The sequence below is a fragment of the Dermacentor andersoni genome, chromosome 3 (assembly GCF_023375885.2).
Source record: "Dermacentor andersoni chromosome 3, qqDerAnde1_hic_scaffold, whole genome shotgun sequence".
In the NCBI taxonomy this organism is placed as follows: domain Eukaryota; kingdom Metazoa; phylum Arthropoda; class Arachnida; order Ixodida; family Ixodidae; genus Dermacentor; species Dermacentor andersoni.
In genome coordinates this window covers 94,928,110-94,953,285 of record NC_092816.1, presented here as the reverse complement: position 1 = coordinate 94,953,285, position 25,176 = coordinate 94,928,110, and the positions used below count along the sequence as shown (strand labels likewise).

Genomic DNA, 25,176 nt, shown 5'->3' with positions numbered 1-25,176 from the left:
TGGGAGCTGGGACCTTTGTGGCAGTTTGCCACGCTTTTCTGAGCAGTCTTCCTTCGTACTGGATGCAGCTGCAGTGGCGCCGAGGACATTCAGCAGTGCCAGCAGGGGCCGTCAGGGAAATTATGCTGAAAGCCGTGACGGCGTCTCCCGAGCCAATGCGCAGATAGATGGCAAAGCACACGTGGAAAGTGTGTTTCGTGGAAGTGAGTGGTGGCAGCGGGTCCTTAATTTAGGTAGGAAGAAATTTCCGCTTGATGTGGCTTTTCAACCCATGTTGCAGGGACCAGTGAAAGAAAATGAAGTCAAGGAATGTATGCATCTTTGTTTTAGTTCTTTGACCAGGCTAGACTAAGACCTTAAAAATGGGCATTCGAGATGAAATAAGGGGTGCGATCGGAGATGGTTGTTCGGCGCGTTCGTTCGGTTACCGGCGCGCGCGATTGGCCTACTCCGCGCCGACGTCGCCAGCCGCGGGGCGCCGCCCCGTTTTTGGTGACGTCAAAATGACGACACGCTCCTGTCAATCATCCGCCCACCGAGCATTTCGTCCGAACGCGACGGGAGTTGAGAAGTTTGGAGCGATCATACGGCTTCGCATGGCGCGTCTGGTGGATTGGATTGGATCCAACAGGTGGCCTTTTCGGCTACGGAATAGCACGTTTGAATCCAATCTATAGTTTAATTCGAGAAAATGGCGCTTCCGTTGGGAACTTAGGTTGTTGCGCTGGCGTTTCTAGAGGAAGGAGGAGAGCGGGTGGCGGTGCGAAACGCGTTTGAAGAAATGGCAGAAAGTGAATTCCGGCGTCGTTTTTGTTTCTCGAAACAAATAATTCGTTGGTTGTACAGATAAATCGACAACATCATTGGTGCCAGCGAGCCACTGGAATGTTGTCGCTGCCCCTTGAAAAGTGCGCCACTCCTCCCGTCGTTTTCTTTTTCTTTTTTCTTCTCGCTGTGCGCGACACCACCTAGGGACGACGCAAAGAACCTAATAGTTATAAATTGCAGTAGTCACACGTACTACTATTTGAAAACGTGTTTGGGCTTGAGAAGAAAAAATACATTCTTTTAGATAAAGATTTAATTCATTTGGAAGACGAGAAACATTTGGTTTTGTAGTATACCGTTTGCAAGCAGACGACAAACGACGGAAGTAAACTTCCGGGGAGGTCACCGCTTCCTGATTGGCTGCTCTCTCCACCCCGCTGTCACAAATTTTGCATACTGCAACTTTGTGACGTTGCAGCAACTGAACAGAACGCGTATCGAACAGAATATCTCCGATCGCGCCCAAGGAGAGTTGTTTGGACGCAGCCTGGCCAGAAGCTTTGCTGCGAAAATAAACGCTGTCCTTCACAAGATGCTGGCTCTTCCTTCGCGTTGCCAGCGTGTGCTCGGGCCATCAAGGGGCACCATCTCGGACCACCGAAAACCACGAACATCCATCCCTAACTGCGACAGTTCAAAAAAATCACGTTGCTGGCGAAGTCTTCTAGCAGTGACAGCCCCCTCTTGCTGATGATGGCAGCGCGTGCCTAACTTCGCATACCTTTTGAAGGTGCGGCAACACTGGGTCGATACAAGACAGACAAGAGACTGATGCCAACGACTGGCCGACTATTCAGCACAGTGTGTCACTGAGACCACTTTATCATAATAGGCCGACAATGATGCAATCGATGGGCGCAAGTTATCGTAGCGTGACAGGCTTTCTTGTCAACGGCACTGACAAAATCAGCATGCCGGCCATGATTGCTCGACCGAACCCTACACGACTGACCGTCGAATTGACAACGCAATAGCCGCAGCACCTTCGCTTGTATATATAATTAATCACACTCAAAATGAGTCGAAACGTGCTTTCGAAGATGAAATGCACATGCTTCAGTCCTCTCAAGCCGTGGGCATGAAGTTTGAGTCAATGTTGGTCCTGTTTAGTGAAGGTTGGGTTAAGCCTGGCCCCGCCGAGTTAGTGCACCTGCTATCGGTGGACCTGAACTTAAGGACAAGCAGTTACGATGAAGGAAACTGATCTTATGGTTCAGTTGTGGCCCTATAGCGATTTGATATTAACTACTCTTTACTTCTCATGGTGCGTACATAACAAGCGGCAAGTGGCAACACAGCGCTGTGCCAACATCTCTAGGTCACTGTTCTCGAAGGCTAGGTCTGTACGTGTTGTTACGGTGCCACATTTCCGGAAGCTTTTAAGCACCGTTTCCTCTGCGTCAAATGGGAAACAAGAGACAGTGCACTCAGTAGAGCAGCATGAACAACCGCCTCGCTCAGTTACCAATGGTGTCAGCGATAGCATTCGTGTTTTCGTGAGAGAACTACATGACCTATAAGTGAGCGATTGTGCCAAGCACAGTTTTATCCAACAATATTTTATGGCAGTTGCAAACTGCAAATATGATGAAGTTAAAGAAATGCGAGAATCAGTAATAACAGCCCGTAATATATGCGTCTGGATCCCAGTTTCTGATGTTTAAGGGACTGGGCCGCTCATATTGACTCATCTCAGGATGGAACAATGCGGCTCATATGCGCAGGTATGTATGTTTTACTACGATTTGACATAATTTCATGTCAGCGATGAGCCATTTCCACAATATCCAAAGCTGACAATGACCTGTGGCTGTAGGTGTCGATGTAAACAAATGTTCCGCTTTGGCAAATCCCGACGCGGAAGGCTGCGCTCGAAGACTTTTGAATATGCAAAATGTCTAATGGAATGTGTAAACGGAAAACATAAAGCAAGGTGCAAGAGCAGACATCAGCGACAACAAACTCCAAGGCAGCCGCGTCGGCAGAAGGAACGCAGCGTGCCTTTATCAACCACACTGTTAGCAGAACAGGGCACTCGGGCCTGCTCACCCAAAAGAACATGAGTGCTACATGGCTTCCAGGAATGACATGCTGCCCCGCAGAAGCCATTAATAATTATTCACAACCTACAAAACACCCAATTAACGTGCACTCAATATGGGTGCAGGTACACAAATCAACTGGCAAAAGCCTTGGCACCCATCCAAAACATTTCAAGTGGCATGTGGCGGAGAGCAGCACAGGAACAAGAAAAAGGCGGATTCACATGAGACATTCATTCAAGTTCTTACGAGGAAGCGGCTTCTTCTTGCAGCAAGCAAAACATGTACACATCTGGTGACATAAACCAGTCTTTTACGAGATGCCAAAAGAGCATAGAGAGAGGCAAAAAGTACCTCTGAAAGTCGTTTTCGTCAATAGGTCGTACATTATCTGGCAGCGGCTTGTCTGGGTCTTCCTGCAGTATCTGATCACACTGGAACTCCTGCATGCGCTGAAACAGCTGCTGCAGGTTCTTCTTACGCTGCTGCAGCTGGCACCACTGCATTACCAGAGAAAAAAGGGGAGCGCATGAGTGAAACAACTGCCCCACACAGCGGTCTTTTGTCCTGACAGTGAAGCAAGCAGAAATGCAGCACAAGCTTCAGTATGCACTGGGCATTATGTGGTGTACCTATCCCTAGGATCATGGTGGTTCTTGAAAACCCTTTACTTTGGCTAAGCTTAGTGGACTGTATTCTTGTATGTCACCATGAGGGTTACACAAGCCAAAAGTCAAGTCAATCGGATCCAATTAGCAGCTTTGTAGCAGGGAGAGATCTCGTTTGTGGTGGCTGGTGACAGTTTATTTGAGTAAGGCTCAGCAAGCAATTCAGCTGCCGTAGCTTTCTCCATGTGCTGTAGTATGTGTGCTTAGGTTAGTGCACTGTCCGTCTTCCCTGTCTTCCCGTTTTACGCATTTGCTCTATCAGCATACGAGTGCCAATTGCGAAGACATGCCGAGTTCATTGCGATGCCGCAATTAAAAGGAAAGTGATCACGTGTGCGGAGACAGACGAAAATCGAGCCGCATCACGGGCATTTAAAGTTCCCGAAACTTGCCTGCGGGACTGGCGCAAACAGGAAAGGTGTTCTACTCTGCCGGCTGCTGTGTACGGTGCGACCGCGCAGCTTCCATCTTGAAAGTGATATGTGATAGAGACAGAGTTTACACACTTGGCACACCATGCTGTGTTCTTGTCACTTAGTTCGTGTTGAAGCAAGAGGCTGCACAAAGGTCAATTCGCTCGTTCCTGCTACCGCGCTTCCTCACTCCAGTGTTATGATGAGTTTCCGCGGTCAATGAGTGAGGCTTGTGCGCATGTAACACCATGATTGTTAATTTAGTACGCAAATGTTTAAATGTCCATACGGCTGATAAAAGTACTATCCTTATTTTTCGTATAGCTGTCTACTAATTTGCAATCGTGCTCGATGCTTTACCTTTTGGGTCAAACTGCAACTTTTTTTTATTTACCGTAACTTTAGTGCATCGGGAGTAAATCTTTGTTTTTCCAGATGAGAGAAAGTTGTATTCCTATACGAAAGTATGAGGTGTACAGTACTGTAAAGGACTTTCCTTTCTTTAGGTCATGGCAAATGGGTGCGCATTATAATAGAGGGCGTATTTCTTTTCCCTTTCTTGGGGGGTCACGGAAAACTGGTGCACGTCACATTCGAGGGCGCATTACAATCGAGTAAATGCGGTATGATCTGAAATGGCTGTTTAGACCAGTCATTGCAGAGATACTATCCTATAATCTTTGTTTTTCCAAATGAGAAATAGTTGTATTCCTGTATGAAAGAATGAGGTGCTGTTAAGGACTGTAGCGGCAGCAGCATCGGCGTGAAAATTATGTAGACGCTCGTGTCTACACGAGGCACGAGCGGCTGGCACACTGCAGCACGGGCTAGCGTTCCAAAGAGGATTAAAAAAATGCTACGCTAATAGATCGAGTGTCGGTCTTTCCTATCCTGCGAGAGCCCGGGACTTTACCAGTCTACGTGGTCACTTGTCACCACAGTTTGTTGACCGCGAATGTGATACTGCCATACGCTCGTGTTGTAGAGACGACCATAGACCAGATTAACACTACGAGAGCTCAAGGCCAGAACCCTAACCGGGAACGCGGTGAGCCCTCCTGTTCAGCCATCGCTGTCCGCCTCTCACAGCACTGGGACCAGCATCCCCTGGCACGGTTTCTTCAGGCCAAATCGCAATTTCAAGTCGCTGGTATCCACTCTCAAGCCTCAAAGTTTCATTACTTCATTGCAGCATCTTGCCCGCCGCCATTGATGAAGTAGCAGACTTGTTGAACTCCCCATCGTCTACCGTCGCCAATGACAATTTCAAGGCAGCCTTGCTATAACACACAGCAGGTTCACAGCATTCTCACATCCAGCAGCTTCTGTCTGCTGAAGAAGTCGGCAACTGACGCCCTAGTCAACTTCTTCGCCGAATGAGGCAGCTGCTCAGAAACAACGCGAGATCCATCAACGATGCGCTGTTGCATGAATTGTTTTTGCAACGACTCCCAGCTAACGTGTGAATGGTCCTGATGACTGCCTCTACCATGGACCTTATCGAACTTGCAGCTTTGGCCGACAAAGTCATGGAAGTAGCCACCCCAACTATCGCAGCCACGGCATTGTCTCCGGGTGATAATACAACCGCCCTGCAAACCTTCCCCTGCTCTTCAACAGTGCAATCTCCGCTCAACTCCTTGTGTCAGCGCCTGGAACGCATCATCTGTGGAGCGGAACATCGCTGCACGTCATCTCGTCACCCACAGAGCCGTAGTTCCAGCAGATCAAGACGCACGGGCACCCGCAATAACACATGAACTACAACGTCTGGCGTTCGCTATTAAAATGAAACCTCGTTAAACCGTAGTTGGCCGGAGCTCGGAAAAAGCACGTACTAAATGGTAGTACTGTTTAACCAAAATAGCATGAGATCGACCACTCACCTGTCAAAAACGGAACTCAGAGAGAGTGCGATGAAAGGGGAAAAATACATGCAGTATTTATTCACTTCGCGTGACAAAGGTGTTATTTTCGTCTGATGCTGTGGCGGCCTCGCAGCGACGACAGCGGCCTCAAACTTACTGAAGCTGCGAGGCAGCTTTTCAGCCAGCCCCCCTCTTCTTGACAAACACTCGCAAGGCGGATTTCTCGTTGGCATTACATATTCTTCGTGCACACGTGCGGTAGCACTGCAGAAGTCGCGGGGCGCCTTTATCATTGCGGGGTGCTGTTCTCGTCGCGACGATTGCATTCATGAGGCTGACGTAACACGCAGCTTCTGCCACTGTCGGGACTCAATCACCCGTGGTGTCGCTTTCCGCGTCGTCCTCATCACTGTTGCTAGCCAACACTTCAGCGACAACAGAGGCAACGATGGTGAAAAGTCGAACCTCATAGCTGACATCTCTTCACGGTCGCAGCAGCGCTGCCAAGCAACTTCTTCGCATTCCAAATGCAATACACCGTAGTCAACAGCAGATCCCTGTCGCGTGCCAGAGCCGACTTCTTTGTGTCACGTTCAATAGCACGAACGATATCTAATTTTTCGTCTATGCTGAGCATCTAGCGTCTTTTTTATCCGAGCTTCGGCATGACGCGAGCCCTCGCTTGCGCAACACCACAACGCTCTCTGGCACACTGCCGAAATGATGTTGATGTTGATGTGGCTTCATGCGCGAACGCACAGGGCGCTTGGAGGCCATTGTTCCGATCTCTGAGGCTTGTTCTGCCGGGCGATGAAAAGTTCTGTTCTGCACGACGAAAAGTGGAAACACTACGTGTTAACCGATACGTACACAATAAGCTGGTACGGTTTACGCGGATACCGTTCTTGGTTTGTGGTACTGGTTTATGTAAAACTACTGTTTAAGTGGGTACAGTTTAAGGAGGTTTTACTGTACCACCGCCGTTTTGGAAACGACACTTGTCCCTGTCGGCGTCCCTGCGCATGGCAGGGAAACAGGCCGGCCGACCTCTAACGGCGACGAGTGGTCCGGCCCAACACACAAGTCGCCTTTTCTACGTGACGGACAGAGTTACGGGACAACGGTTCTTAGTCGACACAGTAGCTGACGTCAGCATTCTCCCCGCCCACCACTCCGACCAAAAAGCGACACCTGCGTTGTTTTTGCAAGCCATCAACGGCACCAGGATTCCAGTTTTCTCGTCATGCTTCGTCATGCTAAACCTTGGCCTTCGACGAGCGTTCCACTGGATTGTCCTGGTTGCAGACATTTGTCGTGCAGTCATTGGACCAGACTTCTTGCACAACTACGGATCCCTTGTCGATGTCCAACAACTCCGTGACCCAGCTATCCATTCCCGGCACCCCATCAGCAGGCACATCGCCGATCGCGCCTATTTCTGCCATGTTGGACGAACCTTTCGCCGCACTCCTACGCGAGTTTCCTACTTTGACGCGCCTGCCGGACTCGACGCAACCGGTTCAACATGACGTGTGTCATCACATCGTCACCTTCGGCCCACCAGTCTATTTCCGACCCCGGCGTTTGTCCCCGGAGAAAATCAAGATCGCTCGCGCGGAGTTCGAACACATGCTGCAACTTCGCATCATCCGCCCTTCCTCGACTAATTGGGCCTCACCACTTCACATGGTGCCTAAGAAGACGGGAGATTGGCGCCCATGCGGTGATTACCGGGCACTAAACAATGTTACAGTTCCTGATCGCTACGCACTACCGAACATTCAGGACTTCACGGTAGCGTTGCCCGGTGCGACGATCTTTTCTAAGATCGATCTCGTTCACGCCTATCATCAACTACCGGTCACTGAAGAAGACATTCCCAAGACCACCATCACTACACCATTCTGTCTTTTTCAATTTCTCCGCATGCCTTTCGGCTTACGGAATGCGGGCCAATCCTTTCGGCGTTTCATTGATTCCGTCACCCGAGGCTTGCCTTTCCTTTTTCCATACATTGACGACCTTCTCGTCGCAAGTTCTTCCGCAGAAGAGCATCTTCACCCCTTGCGGTTGTTGTTTTCACACCTTGCCAGTAAAGGAATTGTCATCAACGCCGTCAAGCAAATTCGGTCAACCCGAATTCGAGTTCCCCGGTCCTATCGTCGATGCATCAATGCCGTTTGCCCATTGGCGTCGGAACCTTTCATCATCGATGTCGATTTACTCGCTAGTCAACAGCGTGACGACACCGAACTTCGCACACTTCGGAATTCATAAACGTGCCTGAAATTGGAGGACGTCATTGTGAACCCAGATAGTACGTCCGTCATCTGCGACACTTCTACCGACAAGCCTAGACCATACATTCCAGCATCCCTTCGCAGACGTCTGTTCGAAACCGTGCACAACCTGTCGCATCCTGGCATACGCGCGCCACAGAAGCTCCTTTCCAGTCGTTTCGTTTGGCCTTGGCTAAACGTGCAAGTTCGCGATTGGGTTTGCTGCTGTTTTTTGTGTCAAGGCTCTAAGATCCAGCGTCACCTCATTCCACCTGCCAAGTCTTTTCTTCCACTGGATGCTCGTTTTGACACCATACACTTGGACCTCGTCGGCCCTCTCGCACCTTCGAAAGGTTACTGCTACATACTGATACCATGTATCAACCGCTATACACGGCGGCCAGAAGCTACACCTATATCTGACATCTGAGCGCCCACTGTTGCAGCAGCTTTTGTGTCTACATGGATAGCACGGTTCGGCTCCCCATCCACAATAGTCACCGATCACGGTCGGCAGTTTGACTCGGCACTCTTCAACGAACTACTCAAACTACTTGGAACAACACGTTTTCGCACGACTGCTTACCACCTGCAGTCCAATGGACTAGTTGAACGTTTTCACCGGCATCTCAAGGCCTCCCTTATGGTGCATGAATCGCCGGAAAAGTGGGTCCTACATTTGCCTCTCGTCTTACTTGGCATCAGAGCCGCACTCAAGAGTGACCTAGGCCATATTGTGTTCTCGAGCGTCGTCCGATGACTTTTGTCGTGAATGTCAATGGCCGCTCAGACACAATTGCCCTGGAACATCTCAAACCCACCTACATTGAAGTACCCGCGCCATCGGCCCCACCAATGTGCGACGCAACACTGCTGCCTCCTTCGACGACGCCTCCGTACGTGACACCTAAGACCAATGCCAAGACACGCCGCATCACGTGGGCTTTCCATTGTTCGTCGAATTTTCCTCCTCTCTCGGGCGGGAGCTCTCTGTAGCGGCAGCAGCATCGGCATCGCATGAGAATTATGTAGACGCTTGCGTCTACACGAGGCACGAGCGGCTGGCACGCTGTGGCACAGGCTAGAGTTCCAAAGAGGATTTAAAAAATGCTACGCTAAGAGATCGAGTGTCGGTTTTTCCTCTCCTGCAAGAGCCCGAGACTTTATCGGTCTACGTGGTCACTCATCACCACAGGACCTTTCTTTTTTTAGGTCGCGGTAAACAGGTGTGCGTTAAAATCGAGGGCGAGTTTTGCTTTCTTTAGTCATGGAAAACAGGTGCGCGTTACAATCGAGGGCGAGTTAGAATCAAGTAAATACGGTACTTTAAACCCAACTATTCCCAATTGAATGCACTCTTCTAGGAGATACTAAAGGCAAGTAAAAAAAAAATTGGGTAAGCTGCACTAGGGAAGCAACTGCAGTGGGATCTGTGAAACATCCTGTACATGTTGCAGACGGTGTATGGGTCCCAAATGCACAGGAGTTACGTAACCAAGTACACAGGTTAAATTTTTTCACGCATTGGGTTCTTTAGCATGCAATTAAATCTAAGTACACAAGCAATTTTACATTACACTCCTTCCACACTTGACGAAATGTGGCCGCCATGGCTTGGACTCAAGCTCCTGACCTTGTGCTTAACACCAGAACACCGCAGCCACTGAATTACCATGGCAAGTATAAAGGTGAACATTAAATTAACCTCTCAATGTTTGTTTTTTGACAAGAGATGGATTAGGTGCAGGTGAAGGAGTCGCACAATGCTGCCGCAACTCAAATCACTAGCACCAAGCAGGATAATTTACACTGACTATTACACAATACCATGTTATGTTCTTCCAAGCCCTACTGTATGCTGTCAGTCCAAGAGCAACTAGGAGAAATGAAATGGACGAAACTGCCGACAAACTACTTGAATGCAAAGCTATGACATTATGAAATAGGCAAAGGCAAGTCGCAGACTTCACCGGCACCTTTTCATCCCATTTGTAGACTGTCCAGAGGTCGTTAATGTTGAGGTCAGGCTCCACGTACTCCTTTCGGTAGAAGGCAATAAATGGAACCTGCAACAATCAAGAATAAAAAATTTTCAAAATTTAGTTTATCCGGTGAGTTGCTACACAAAGAAGCAAGTAAATAAGAAATTTACTTTTGCACAAGTTAATAAGATAAAACAATGTATGCAATGTTTTAATACTTAATAAAGGTAAATGGCATATTCCATACAAAAGCTTTAACATGACACTGAAATGTGCACAGCACAGTCTGAATTAAAATCCGTGTGTGACACACCAACTATGTGTCCTTCCATGAACAAACACTAGAACTAATTTCTATTAACAATAGCACTGCACTTCAGAAAATAATTGACTCCACATGAGCATCTAACCTAAACAAATGCCACAAATCACTACACTTGCCATAATTTAATATGTAAACAGCGTCTCATTTTACAATGAGGAACACTCATTCACAGTTTGCATGTGAGAGAGAGAGAGACAAACCTCAAAAAGTTGATTTCTCATGAACTTCAGTGCCTCAGCAATCTTAGCAACAGCTGTCACACTCTTGCGGCCTGCAGGAGGCTGGTGTCGACCTGCCAGATCAGAAGCAGCAGAGGACCCCTTGGCAACTTCATCAACAGCCGACTGCACCGAGATTGTGGGGTTCCCGAACGCATGCTTGTAGATCCACTCAGCCTCGCGTGCAATCTCTTCCTCGGAAGCCGACGTCACTGGCACTGCCCGTAGTTGGAACCGTTCGGGCACATCTGTCGTCCGTATTTCGTTATCCCGGTCGGTGAAGTGGCCCCGCTCCAGCTCGACTGGTTCGTACACCTCAAAGATGCTCTTCTTTGTCTGGCGCTTGCGTGACGTCTTCTTGGGGCGTGGGCGAGTCTCCCCTTCCTCTTCTTCATCCTCATACTGTAGACAAAAAGAAATGTGAAAATTCTTATCAGCTTGGCCCTACAAAGCAGGACATAGGAAACTGATGAACATAGAACTTCATTCCTTCAGTTTCAGTGCTGCATGCTCTTAATTACACTCCTTACATGTTTTAGGCTAACTGTGTACTCAGCTCACTGCTGCACATGGCAAGCTGTATGAGCTTCTTCAACAAGTTCAGAAAAGCCAGCAAAGCAAACATTTAGGTCTCCTTCCCACATCCGCTCAGCCATTCCTCGGCTTAGCTTAGTTTTTGTTTATATTATAACATCTTGCAGATCTACAGGACTGAGCAGCAGAAGGGAACACGAAAATCAAACATTAAACTATGATGATAAAAGAAAGCACAAAGAAAAATTAATGTTACATTAAACCAGGACTTCACTACTGCTATTGTTCCCAAATATTTATAAAAGTTAACTCTTTTTCAACAAACATAGTACATCTCTCCTACAGAGGCCATTAAATCTACACTGCAATACAAGATGGTAAACAAGAAAGCTGACATCTCTGATAATAATTCACACTGCCCCAATGTACTCTACCCTACATTTTATTTCTAGCAAATATAGTTCAACAGTAACATGTTTTATATTACAGAAAATTATATTTTGTTGCTCTGGCACTTCTACAATTACTACTCCTGTACTTCCCAAGCTCTGCATAAGTTATAAAATGCTTCAGTGACAGCATTCTCACAATGTACTAGCTATGCACAAAGCAAGTTCATAAAGGTACCGTAAAAACCGGAAAATAGGTCGACCCCAGATTCTAAAAAAAGAAAATGAAAAAAAGAAAACAGCATACACCAGTAAAAGATGACCGGTATATAAGACAAGGGTCGACCTTCTGCCGTGGATTTTTGAACAAAAAAGAAAAGTTCAACCTATATTCCGGTTTTTACGGTATTTAAGAGTGTGGGCAGAACAAAATTTCTTGACAGAAGCTTCAGTCCTCAAGGAGGAAAGAAAGATTCACCTCTTCCTCTTCCATTTCCTCATCGTAGTCGTCCTGGTACTTGGAGAACTCGTCGAAGTCAAAATCAACACCGAAAATGTCCTGGGCTTCCTGCAAGGCCCTGGAATAGCAAACCAAATTTCAATGCCCGATCCTCACTACCAAGTGAGCCTGAAACAACTGCAAGATCCCAGGCATGCTTCTTAGTGCACCCCCTCGGTTGGATACACTAATTTTGGAGCTATACTCACTGGTCAGTGTACTTGATATGCCTCTTCTTTTTTCCTTTTGTGATGGGCTGGCCGTCGTCATCGACAATGAAATCATCGGGATCTAGTGAGTATGAACAAAGAAGCAGTGTTTTACAAGCTCATTTAGGATACAAAAATTGATGGTCCTCAATGTCCTGAAACTATGTCTAGGGTATGAGAGCAACTGCAGGGAGGGGGAGGGGGCACTGTATCTAGTTTTTGACTACCAAAGTATTCTTTAACATATGCCCCAAATATTAATTCCTGGAGCAAGTGAATGACAGGAAGTTAACTTCCCCACAATCCAGCCATAAAGCCAGGAATTTAGGTGAGCATGTAATCATTGTACAAAGATTAGAAACCGCACTTTCAGAGTCTGGCAAATGCATCCAAATGAATCATTGGTGTTTTTTAACCTTCTTTTTCAGCATCTTGTTTAGTTTGGCCTGCCGGATAATTCGATCAATTTTGTTGGTCCGTTCAGGGTCGAATTAACGGAAGGCGACTGAACTCAGGGTGTCTACTAAGTTGACATTTCCAAATTCCCCTAGTTTTCCAGGTTTTCCCTGAGTGCATTAGCAAAATTCCCTCAGTGGCACAGAACTTTGTTTTATGTCAATGTTTTATGACCATGTTGTCGAATGCTGTCACTCTCTAGTAAGCATGTTCAAACACTTAACCTAGTCTGAATAGTTAGGAGTAGTGTTTATTTTATTTAAAAGAAACAGAAGGGAGGGGTTAATAAAATGCACAGCAAATAAGATATCTTCGAAAAAAAATGGTGAAGCCTATTGCAAACTAAGTCCAACATTTTAAAATATGAATAAAAAGGGATGCACGCAGAAGCAAATATTTACGAATTTAAACTATTTTTATCAACTGATAGCAAGCTGGTTGGTTTGCGGCGCAAACTTTGTCACAACTGAGATTCTCTCTCGGCAACTGGAAAGTCAACCTGAACTGTCCTCGCACACTCTCAGCCCGTGCACAATGCCTCACGGTTGCATTTCATTTTGGTTTGGATGAGGGACATCTGCATCTTGGCATCAGCTAGCACTTTGTTTTTTGAGCTCATGCTCCTTCAAAGAAGCAGCGGCATACTTCTTTCCCGTTTATTCCTCAATGCGTCTTCTGTTCTTTCTCATCCTCCTTCCACCGCACATTCGCTACGCAGACCATTTGAAGCATCCTCTTGGTCAGTTGTACAGTCAACGTCTGATTTTTCGGACTCCCTAGAGGCCACGAAAACGTCCGAAAAAATTATGAAAGTCTTTTACTGCCTGAGGGCTGAAATTGGCACAGGCATGTCTGAAAAATCTTTGAAGCACTGTGGTCATACTGTGACAGGAGACAGTGGGTGCACGCGTGCATAATTAAGGAATACATACTGTGTACCTTGACAATTGCCCCTTCCCACGCTTGTTAAGCTTCACTGTGTGACATTTCTGTACTGAGGCCAAGCTGACTTTCGGGAACCGGTATTATGCAAAGCACTGTGCTTTCCGAGCTTTGAAGCCATTGGCGAGGACCACAAAGGCGGAGTCGGTGCCATTGCTGACAGCAGAGAATTCTTTCAATAAAAAACATGGAACCGAACGGCAAGAAGCAATAACGAACGTCGAACCAGTTATACCTTGCGTTGCCGCTGTGGTGGCTACGGCTGCCACCGGATCTGCGTGCAAGCGCTGGTTCGAGGCGGCGAGATAATCAAAATGGCGGCGGTGGTGGCTTTGATTAATGGCATTTCAGACCTGCGGTCATAACAAAAAGTCTGGAAAATCAGATGGCGAAGGGTTCTTGCATCCGAAATTTCAGACGTTCTTATACATTGAGGGATACATGGCGGTGCCGCGAAGCCGTCCGAATTATCGGGCATGTCCCGAAAATCGGGCGTCCGGAAAATTGGTCATTGACTGGCAACTCCTCCAGGCAACAACAAGGTGTCAAAGACGATTCGTTACGATTCCTCTCTGTTGCTCGAGCCAGCATTAGCGTGACTTTCGTTCCCTTTCAATAAAATTACAGCTAATTTTCCCTGATAGGAGCACAAATTCCCCGTGTTTTCTCTTGAGTATTTCCAGACTATTAAAAATCCCCAAGAATTCCTGGTTTTACCGGTTGGTAGACACCCTGGAACTACATTATGCACAAAGCACATGTGTCAATGTATCATTTCAACGAGCTGCTGACACGAACATCAATGTAAACATACAGATAAAATGTAAACGCTAAAGGCAGCCAGCGTACCAGACTCAAGCTCGGAGCCCGAGCCTTCCCTTTCCTCCTCTTCTCCCTCTCCTCTTTCTTCTTCCTGCTCAGCAGGTGCCTCCTGAAACACACATTTAACTGGATCATGCACAACCATTCCCTACCTCCACAATTGGCCATAAACTATGCTAAAAAGTTTTTTTACAAGCGTTTTTCTTTTCCCCTACTCACAGCATCAGATCCTTCAAACAGCTCATTGGCAATGGCATCACGATTGGTGCTGTCTTTGCTCTCTTCGTTGTCACTTTCTTCGTCCTCTATTCTCCTCACACGCTTGAACTTCTTTTTCTGCAAAGGGAATACACAAACAAAAATACAGGCATTAGCCAAAATAAAGACATACCTAACTAAAACACAAACTCACATGCACTGTGGTAGGAAAATATATTCCACTTAAGGACAACATAGCATGTGTTTCTCATTGCACGGATGAATGAATATAGTACAATTGCTGTATTAACTCCAAGGCAGCCTGCAACCTCACCTACAGTATTAGTGAGGCATGCAACTGACTTAAAACTCATTAAGGTCTTTTTGAAGCACTGCTCTAACCAGGGTACATGTGGTTTAAGAAAATTGAAGCAGGTAGCTGGCTTAACAAACGCCTTTGGCATAATACTAGAACCAATAGCGAGAACAAAGGCATCAAATGCCAAAACAAACATCAAAAACCTGATAATCATGTTCCACAACAAGAAAAAAAAAAAAACAAGATCTACGCATCAGCTCTAACTTACCCTCTGCACTTTGACTCCCAAGTTTTCCTCAATAAGATCGTAATCTTCATCTTCTAGATTGTCGTCAAAGTCATCTGGAAAACAAGACAAGTTAGTTGCATCATCCTTGCATAAGCCCGCAATTATGAAACCATGATCTATGTCACAGTGACTCAGTATCCTACCGTGATGCCGCCGTTTCTTTTTGCCTCCTACATCATCGTCCGAGTCCTCTTCAACTTCTTCCTCTTCATCATTGATAAGATCCTTCATCTCCTCTCTCAACCTCTCATCATCTAAAACAAGCAAAGAACATAAATATGTCAATCTATGATTAAAATGTATAACATGTACATGTTCAAATATTGAAAGCACCCTTTTAACATAACTAGGTCAAACTGTATCTAAAATTTCACAAATTTAAAATGAATAACTTGTCAACATAGTGCAATGATAGAAAGAGTGTCTCCTTATGGAAAGAGCAAAGCAAAAGGCCATAACTTTGAGGCAAACACAATTGTGAAGAAGCCAGTGTTAATACCACAAGCAAAGAATGGGAAAACAATAGGCATAAATACAGCAATATATTAATCAGAGATCGAACAAGAGTACATGATAGTCTGTTTGAGGTGAACAAGATGATGTGAAGTTGAGTAGCCGAAGTATTCTGCAAAGCAGGTAACTGCTGGTCTATTACCATAATAGAAAGAATAAAGGGGAAAGAAATGCAGCGGGGCTGACAGATAATTACATGAAGGACCAGGTTAGGAATACAGCAGGTATAGAGGACTATGGCAACACAGTGCCAACCTACTTAGAGACCTCTGGGAAAGGCTTTTAACCTGATGCAGACAAAATCTGTTTGATGATTATGATTGTGGCAATTTGAGAAGTAAAAGGATATCATACCTCCTGGTCATCCAATGGAAGCAATACAAAATGAAAACCCATGCTTAGTTTATAGAGAACACGTTTAACTATAGCTAAACATATAGTTAAGCATATACTTAAACACTTGCAATAACAATGTGCATTATTGCAAACACTGTAGTAGCAATAACATGATTTGAGCGAGTTCGTTGAATATAACTTGAACATAACTTGAAACAGCACGAAGGGACGCCTGTGCGCATACCTGTCGATCCTGATGGTCTTTGTTGTGTTCTCGACACTTTATAAATGGCTGGTGCTCCTCAAATAAACTTTAGTTAGCAGTAAAGACGAGTCCTGTCCTGCTTGTTTTCTTGTTTATATCCTCGTCCCTTTGTGCTGCTTCAAGTTATATGCAAATACTGCCGACGTGTCTTGGAGAAGACACTAAAAGCATCCGCCGCACAAGTTTCATTGTGCTATAGAACCATTAAATAATATAGCACTCCACATAATTTTATCAAAGAGAAGGTTCTGTTGCGATTCCTTGGATGTGTTTTATTCCCTCATTTGCAAAGAAATCCAAGCATGAAACACACTTCTGTCATCTATATGCATGTCTATCAAAGCGCCTACCATCTTCTTCCTCCTCTTCTTCCTCATCATCGTCGTCCACTAATGGTCGTTTCCCGGTCACCTCCTCATCCTCCGACTCCTCGGCCTCGCTCTCCAAGAAGTCTGCCATGGCCGGGGGCAGGGATCTGCAGTCAGAAGCAGACCAGAATATTACATAAACAAACAGTCCACAACTTAAGTGCGACATTATGCATAATCACCAGGAACAGGCCAATGTAAGTGGCATTTGGTTACTTAGTACAGGAAAAGAAGGCCACACACAGACTGCCTTTCCTGCATGAGCCGGAGCCATTAATCCAACAACTGGTGACATTAACGTTAAACTAAAATTGAAACCACAACTGAGATACAACATACCACACACACTGCAACCTACCAGACAAAGAAATTATTTACGTGCCTTATTGTTGCACACAACGCACAGCAACATAAGAAAAAGCATTTCACCTGCATCATTAAAATTAATATTCCGCAATGACAGAAGGCGAGTTAGATTTTCGTTTCACGTAAATTTTATAAGCGTTCATCAGCAGCCTGTTGAATCACAGATAACATGGCAACCTGCAAACTGTTTAGACAGAAATTACTGATCTTTCCATTCTGAGAAAAATAACCCTATAGTAAACTAACAGTTCTGACGGTTTCATAAACTGTTAGAAAAAAAGCACGAAAATGGAACCTCTAAAGGAAAACTGCACTTTATCTGCAGATAACAATTATTCTGAGACTACAGGTGCGCAAGAACATTTTCTTACTGCAACCATCCCTGTTATCACACTCATGATGCAGAGCCAGGTCATACCAAGTTTTCAGTCCATAGAATAGCTTGCTTAGTCATGTATAGTCCCAGGCACCCTATACTTCATTCATGGCAGTACTATAAACAAACCACTAATGTAGAACCCATCACACACCCAAGTGATTGGTTTGTAAACAAAATGGCACACTTATGAGGATGAAGCGTCTCTTCCAAGTGCACAATACAAAACCACCATCGCAAAGAACACTAAAACCTTCCTCTCTAAACCTACCCGCCCATGTCTGCTGCTTGCACAGTACCTCACTGCATGGCTGCTACTGTTCATGTTCCTTTTTCTTATTTGTTTCACCTCTACCCTTTTTACAATCAGAATCTATGACAGCATTAATGGCGCTAAGGGTGCATAAGATTGCCCTTTTTCATATTCAATAAAATGTGCATGATCTCACGCTTGCAGTACATTAATTCATCAAAAACCAAAACAGCTTCAAAACAAATGTCCTCAACATGGTCAGTGTCCAAATATTAAAAATGGCAATGTTTAAAATGCCTGGGGGAAGCCACCTGGCTCAGTCTACTATACCACTCATTGGCACCTTACCACTAATAGATACACCACAGTCAGAAGCAGACTCTGTATTGAATAGTTATGGCTATTATAATGTATAAAGCTTGCTTAATTTCAAGCATGGTGGTTACTAACCCACTTAATTGTTCATGTTCTTGCCAGAATTTATAGGGTCTCACATGAGCTCTTGGGAGTTTCCTTACCCCCCTCTATTTTTCTTTCTTTTGTGTAGGCAAGCAATGCATGCTCTCATAAACATTGAGAGCTTGGTTTGGAATGCCCTAATATCATACACCACCAAATGACATGGAGAAAAGGTGACAGGAATGAGTTAAAGTAGGCTCAAACAGCATGTATTGGTACTACGCACACTGTGTGACTAAATATATCTATTAACTGCATAGGCAGATTAACACAGAATGACCTGGGTTTTTAACCTTAATGATCCAACCCACAACTGTCCAAGATTTTCATCTGTACTAGAAGCCATGCTCTTCCACCAACAAATCATAAATTACTATCCGTACTTTTATGCAGCAGCAACATGACTAGCATGCAACACCAGACTTGTGCTGCTTGTGAAATCCACCCCAGTTTGGAGACACATCAACACATGAATCGCCAAGCTCCATTTTGTCCCCACTGTGTTTTGAAAGAACTGCGGCTTCTGGCTTCAATTAAGCACGACAAACGGAAGCACAAGACAGACACAGGATTTGCCCTTCCAGCGGAACAATGGAAAACCATCCTGAACCTAAGGTGACTGAACCCTCAAGATACCAGGACCACTCCTGCCCCGTCCAACTCCAATGACAATAGTCATTTGAACAACCCACGTGCTTGTCTCTTCCGCAGACACTGCGATCGGAAGCCGTGCTCTATTCGCCGTTGAAAGCTGCCTGCACTGATCTTGAAACTACACACATTTAAGTAAGGTAGCTAGAAATATGCGTAGTGTCAATACGTAACATGCTCTTTCTTTCAAGGCACCCGATAGCATCGATTAAAATGCTGGGAAACACGAGAACGACCTTGTCTAAAAATGGGAAATGTCGTTTCTTCAGAAGATATGTCATGCACCATAAGATGAACGCGGCAGCAGGGTATCAAGCCAAAATATGCTGTCAGTTCCAGAAATGACAAATATGACAACTTCGAATGTTACACGGCGCACATGGGTTTAGATCTTCTTTGCCAGTTATAGAAAGCAAGAAAGCTTATATTTAAGAACCCACTAGCTCGTGCAAAAAGGACGGACAGGTGATTTAATTTTACTGGTTTACTTTTCATTACATTTCCACGGGCTTCGCTTCGAGACGCCCTGCACGAAGCAGGCGTGCGTGCGATAGTCCAAGAACGATCACTCGCTTTTGTGTTCGCGTATGCTCCGATGAAACAAAGCAACCTGTGAAACAGCCAACGCTGCACCATAACGAAAGGTCAGAAAAGTGCCTTGATGGAGATCTACAACAGCACACCAAGTTGACCATGAAGAACCAACACAAAATGAGGATAAACAAAAAAAACTGACACGGGCCACGTTGCCTATGTCGACATGCTGCCCAATTACAGCTGGTGGGCGGCATTCATTCTGTATAAATCAAGAACAGTCGATGAACTACATCTAAGCGAAAGAATGAATTTTTTTCCGGTTTTAATGAGCGTCAGGCCTAGGATGGAGCCGCACTTGTAGCTGGCACAACCAGCGGTCATGAGTTTCACCTTGCGCGACACCGTAAAAGGAACTCACCGGAGGCGTCAGATATTGGCACTGGGCTTGAAACTTTATTATCCTTAAGTGTGCGCTATGTTTCTTGGCAAATATGGGTAGATACCGTAAATGCACGCAAATTACGCAGTGCTTCAAAACAGCGCAGAGCGTACGAGGGCGCTCGGGGCGTTTCGATGAAGAAGACGATGACGCTGTGTTCTTCGCGATCATCCTGCATCAGTTTCGAAACCAAGTTGCTGCACGTAGCGCTGTTTTAAACAACATAAACACTGAATATTTTATTTATTTATTGTTAATAACAATATTTTTATCTTACTGTTATAGCAAGAATATTACACGTGTTGGCATTTATAGTTTCGATTTCAGTTTTCAGCTGCCAGCAGCCAACCACCTCGTCAAACTGTCAGTTCTTCTGCTTGATGAAAATAAAGTAATTAGTGGCTCCTCCACACAGACGCACAAAAGAAAAAAATTGAAAACATCAAACTAAATTGTGTTCAGCAACTACTGCGCACCCTCTAAAGAAGATGGCAGCGAAAGAGTGACGTCCGTGCAGAACACGTTGTTAATTAAATAGTCCGTGTTGACATGCACGAATAACAACGCAAAAATTCAGTGGTGATATAGCGGTAAATGTGAGTGGAATAGGTGCATTACGTCGCACCTCTTTTAGATCCCGTATCCATGATTTAAACCGCATTCAACCCATTGCAAGGTATTGTTCATATATGAGCTCACATTCGATACACACCCTGCCTCTTCGCGGAGCGAACTGTAGATGGTGCCACGGATGAAGGGAAAAGTTAGGAGGGAGCTCTTGTAAAAAAAAAAATTACACCCTTTGGAGCTTATCTTGTCCCCAAACAATAATCGTCACCTGCCTTGCTTGCGTTTCCTCTCTTGAAAACTCGGCGCTTGCTACTTTCCTATCGAGAACGACAGAAAGCTGAGCTAGTTGGTAAGGATTCATTATGCAAAAAGAAGAGGTGAGACGTGCAGACAGGACACAAGAGTAGAGCGTTCGTGTTGTCCACTTCTCTACTCTTCTGTCCCGGCGTTCGTGTTGTCCACTTCTCTACTATAGATCTTGTGTCCTGTCTGCACGCCTCACCTCTTTTTTGCATTTCCTGTCGAGAATGCTGTGCCAAGCCGATAACGCGCAAGCCGTTCGTGATTAGGAAGTACCGGGCTTGCAGCGTTAAAGAAAGGAAATGCGGGAAGACAGATGATGATCATCGTATGGGGACAAAATACAACCCAAAGGGTGTAAACTTTTTGTAGAGTGAGTAATCGTCATCTCTCTTACCCGCATATTTCCTTTCTTTAACTGTGCGAGCCCGGTACTTCCAAAAAAGTGATGAACGGCATGCGCGTTATCAGCATGACAGATCATTCTCGACAGGAATTAAAGTAGCGAGCGCAGCGTTTTCAAGAAAGGAAACGCAAGCAAGACAGATGACGATTATCGTTGTGTGGCAAATATATATTCCCCAAAGAGTACAACTGTTTTTAGAGTGCAATGGCAGGCTGATAATTACGCGCATGCCGTTCGTGACTGGGAAGTACTGGGCTCGCAGCGTTAAAGAAAGGAAACGCGGGCAAGACAGATGACGATTATCGTTGTGGGACAAGATACGCCCCAAAGGGTGTAAATTTTTCTAAGAGTGTGTGGACGAAGTTACACCCTTTGGAGTGCATCTCTGGCACAACGATAATCGTCATCTGCCTTGCTTGCGTTTCCTTTCTTGAAAACGCCGTACACTCTTACACTCTAAAAACAGTTGCAACCTTTGGGGTGTATATTTGCCACACATCAATAATTGTCATCTTTCTTTAACGCGGCGAGCCCGGTACTTTCCAGCATAGAGTTTCCTACAAAAATTTTTGTACGTAAGAGTATGCTTTCCAGTAACGAACGGCATTTGGCGCTGAGTGGCGCCCTGACGTAAACGACCCAAAACCGAAACCAGAAGCCAACACTGTATACCACAACTGGGAAGGGTGATTGCTTTTTAAAAAGATATAACCGCAAGTACATGGATAGGTAGTGTTCAAATCCACGGCCCAAAGAAAGACGCTCCCTAGAGATAAAATGCGAGTCTTAAAGGCTATGCTTTTGCTGGTTTAATGCGGGTGAAGCAATCTCGAGAGCCAGAAAGACGTCATAGACGTTGGGTTTTGGGCACCGCTTATTACCTTTTGTTTATCACACGCTTTGTCTTTTATTGAGTAACAGTGAAAGTTTCAAGCGTCTCTTTAAAAAGTATCAGCTGCGTAATATTTATCTGTTTCCAAGCAGTTGTTTCATGCGCATTTCATTGTCGGCGTTGCAGTCGACAATCTCGAAAGTCGCGCACAAGCTGGCGCTAGCTGCCTTTCTGACATCATGTATTACGCATAGCTCTCATTTCTCCACGTGTTATGCAGTTCTTGTTTATTTCTTTGAACGCCATAATGGAGGCTGTTGTCTGATGTGGGAATGCTGTGCCGGTGAGAGAACATTCCGTGGTTGCTTCGTATCGGATGCAATGACTCATCGCCTTAAGATCGTACCTAGTCAACGAAAGTCTACATAACAGAAGCATGTCGGACAAACTGAAATCCGCGTTGCAAGAGGAGTATCCGCTCCACTGGCTGGCTTGGCATAACGACTATGAGGCTCTGAAAACACTCCTCGAAAAGAGTGCAGTAAGTATTCTTTTTACCATTTTTGACTCGTCGAACACTGAGATCGGGTCCAATATTAGCAGAGCAATCGAGTCACGAGATCTGCGCGATCGCAATGAATGATCACGCGGAGGGAGCTCCGCTGTGTGTCGACGTAGTCACACTTGGTGATTTTCTTGGGCGTTGCAGTTTCGGAATTTTCCGTAAATAAATAAGCGACTGTGACGAAATAATCTCAACGGTAATTTTACTTCCTGCGTTATCTTTCGTTGCCGTACGTAATATTGATGCCCCCCTGCGTTTACCACTGATGTTTCTGTTGCTGACTAGTAAGAAACAGCTGTCAAATTACTTCCGAGATAAACAAGACTCGCTAGCTGTGGAGTACGTACGCGTTCTTCAGGGCAATTTTTTTCGTCGTAGGGTTAATTGCAGTGGCTTGTATTGTGATTCATATTTTTGGAAACTGGTAGATTTGTCTGCTGTCTCTGAAGAGGTAAACTTTATTGCTCTTGATAACATTGCATTTGACAAAGAGGTTGCTCTTGTCACTTTATATATGCTGACTTAAGTAGTCACGTACACTGAAAGTGCTGTTTCCCTAATGTGGAAAGTTGGGCGAATTGGTGATTAATTAGCTTACCGTGTTGGTGAAGCAGCGCACTTACCAGGACAAGGCGAAGACACACACAGCGAGTGTCGTGTACTGTGTGTCTCCTCCTTGCCCTGGTTCTCTGCTTCACCAACGCGGTATGATGCTTTTCCCCTTCGTGGAGCGTTATACGAAATTCATTCCATGCTACTCTAGTGTAGTCAGGCACTCAATCTTTCCTACGGCACTTTTTCACGTCGCAAAGACATAGCGCGAGAGAGTTTTCTAGAACCAACTGCTCTGAATGCACTCTTTAAACAACACACCGAATAGCCAAACGAATTGGTAAGCGCTGTAGTCGAGCAAACTGTAGCCTTCCAAGAGAAAACTTAAAGGCCTATTGTGTCAGAAAGCCGATATCATGGGTGAGAGAATGACAACGAGGTTGTTTTACTCCCGACTCCGGTGATTTACATTGCTGTGGATAAACAAGACGAGATAATATCATGTCTTTGTATGTCGCGTCGAAATTGACACTTGAAATACGTGGACCACTTTCCACAGGTGAAGGTAATCATTCCTTACAAGTTAATCATATGTGGTTGTATGTATGCGCTGTACATACATGCAACTAACATACAGAAATTATGAAACCTGTCATCTACTGTCTAATTCTTGTCCTTGCCCTCTGCACAGTCTCATTGCCTGCAATATTGAGGTACAAGCTTTGAGGTAACTTGGGCTTCCAAAATGTGGAGTTGTGGGAGAGACTGTTACCATTATTGAAGCTAAAAAAAATGCATAGGTAAAATTTTGTTTCGAGCTTGAAGCAATGCCATGGTTCGTTGTGATTAGTGGTGTAGTACAACCCTTCTAATGCACAATGTGGATGTGTTTGATGCTGGGAACAGACATCTGCGCATGAAAACCACTTGATATTATTTTGTTTTTTCTGACACTGTTGTTTTTATTATTTCTTGTTTTGGCCTAACCGTTGATTACTTTTAAGCTAAAACTTTTTGTAGCAGCACCAGTGGAGAAAAGGTCTAAAAATTGTATTTGACTTTCAGAATGATTGTGTCGTTAGAGCATACCGAACCTGCAATTTTTCATTGGCATGGTGTGCTTGAACTAACTAGTGATACTTCGATTCTGTGAAAGGCAGATCAGTAGCCATGGTCTCCTCCTCCACCATCAATTTGTTCAGAACATGGGGGTGAATCTAAATAGACCTATTTCTTCAAATCTTACCCAATTAGGCATTTTGTTTGACGAATATTCAATTATTTAGTTGGCAATTTTGGTGTACCTTCATTGGGCAGTAATTTATGAATGACACCCATGAACTCATGTACCAGTGACAGTGCACTTAATGATAAATCAACTTCCCCATAAAAATACTGTGTTAAAGAACAGTGCGTGTAAGTAAATTTACTGACACATAGCTGAGATCTATCCTGTGCATCTGTTATATAGTAGTAATTGTGGCACTAGCAGAATAATGCAAATCCTGCTTTTGTATTAAGGTGGTGCAAGTTAAATAGAGATTTTTGAATAGCAATACTTTCATCTTTTTTTTTTCTTTTTCTTTTTGATCCCACCAAGCTTCATTTTTTAGGCATATATTGCTGTGTTGAGCGTCATTTCTCTTGTTTTCTTTGTTGGTAAGATCTTTTATGCTTTGTATGCTCAATGTTTTCTTTTTCTTATTTTTTCTCCTTGCACTGTGCGCTATTTATTGTTAATTTCATTTACTGTATCGATGTAACCCTTTTTTTTTCTTTTTGGTTTTATACAAATTTACTGCTGTGTTTTTGTTTTCCACTTTATTGAATGTACCCACTCCGCCCTGAGGATAATTAAATAAATAAGTAAAATAAATAAATAAATATGATTAATAGAGAAAAATGACCTTTGAATATGGAATATTTCCAATTTCTAAATAAAGTGAAATACCATGATTGTGTAGAGTGTGTTTGACAAAAAAAAAAATACTTATTTGTGTTATTGGATACATCTTATGTCATTAACAACTGTATTTCAAGTCAACTGAGTGCTTGTAAATGATAAACACAGTAAAGGTGATCAAGTTTGGCACACCATGACAATGACC

The 25,176-nt window shown here is 44.7% G+C and overlaps 2 protein-coding genes across 3 annotated transcripts in view; one reads left to right on the top strand and one right to left on the bottom strand.

Annotated features, from left to right (window-relative positions):
* The window catches only part of Spt6 (transcription elongation factor Spt6), a 101,353-nt gene extending 81,392 nt beyond the window's left edge, over positions 1 to 19,961 (bottom strand). The window contains exons 1-11 of the mRNA XM_050189070.2: positions 19,823 to 19,961; positions 16,745 to 16,869; positions 15,424 to 15,534; positions 15,260 to 15,333; positions 14,694 to 14,810; positions 14,502 to 14,583; positions 12,255 to 12,336; positions 12,025 to 12,124; positions 10,606 to 11,025; positions 10,075 to 10,164; positions 3,225 to 3,370 (exon numbers count right to left, since the gene is read on the bottom strand). Of these exons, the coding sequence (XP_050045027.1) occupies positions 3,225 to 3,370; positions 10,075 to 10,164; positions 10,606 to 11,025; positions 12,025 to 12,124; positions 12,255 to 12,336; positions 14,502 to 14,583; positions 14,694 to 14,810; positions 15,260 to 15,333; positions 15,424 to 15,534; positions 16,745 to 16,853 (1,331 nt within the window). The 5' untranslated portion in view covers positions 16,854 to 16,869; positions 19,823 to 19,961. The remainder of the gene's footprint in view (positions 1 to 3,224; positions 3,371 to 10,074; positions 10,165 to 10,605; positions 11,026 to 12,024; positions 12,125 to 12,254; positions 12,337 to 14,501; positions 14,584 to 14,693; positions 14,811 to 15,259; positions 15,334 to 15,423; positions 15,535 to 16,744; positions 16,870 to 19,822) is intronic.
* Positions 19,962 to 22,249: 2,288 nt separating this feature from the next.
* LOC126542062 (ankyrin repeat domain-containing protein 13D) overlaps positions 22,250 to 25,176 on the top strand; it is a 70,597-nt gene continuing 67,670 nt past the window's right edge. For both annotated transcript variants that reach the window (XR_007601751.2, XM_050189053.2), the window contains exon 1: positions 22,250 to 22,492. Coding sequence is in view for 1 of the 2 variants with exons in the window: in XM_050189053.2 (XP_050045010.1) it covers positions 22,388 to 22,492 (105 nt within the window). In the remaining variant the exon portion in view is untranslated. The remainder of the gene's footprint in view (positions 22,493 to 25,176) is intronic.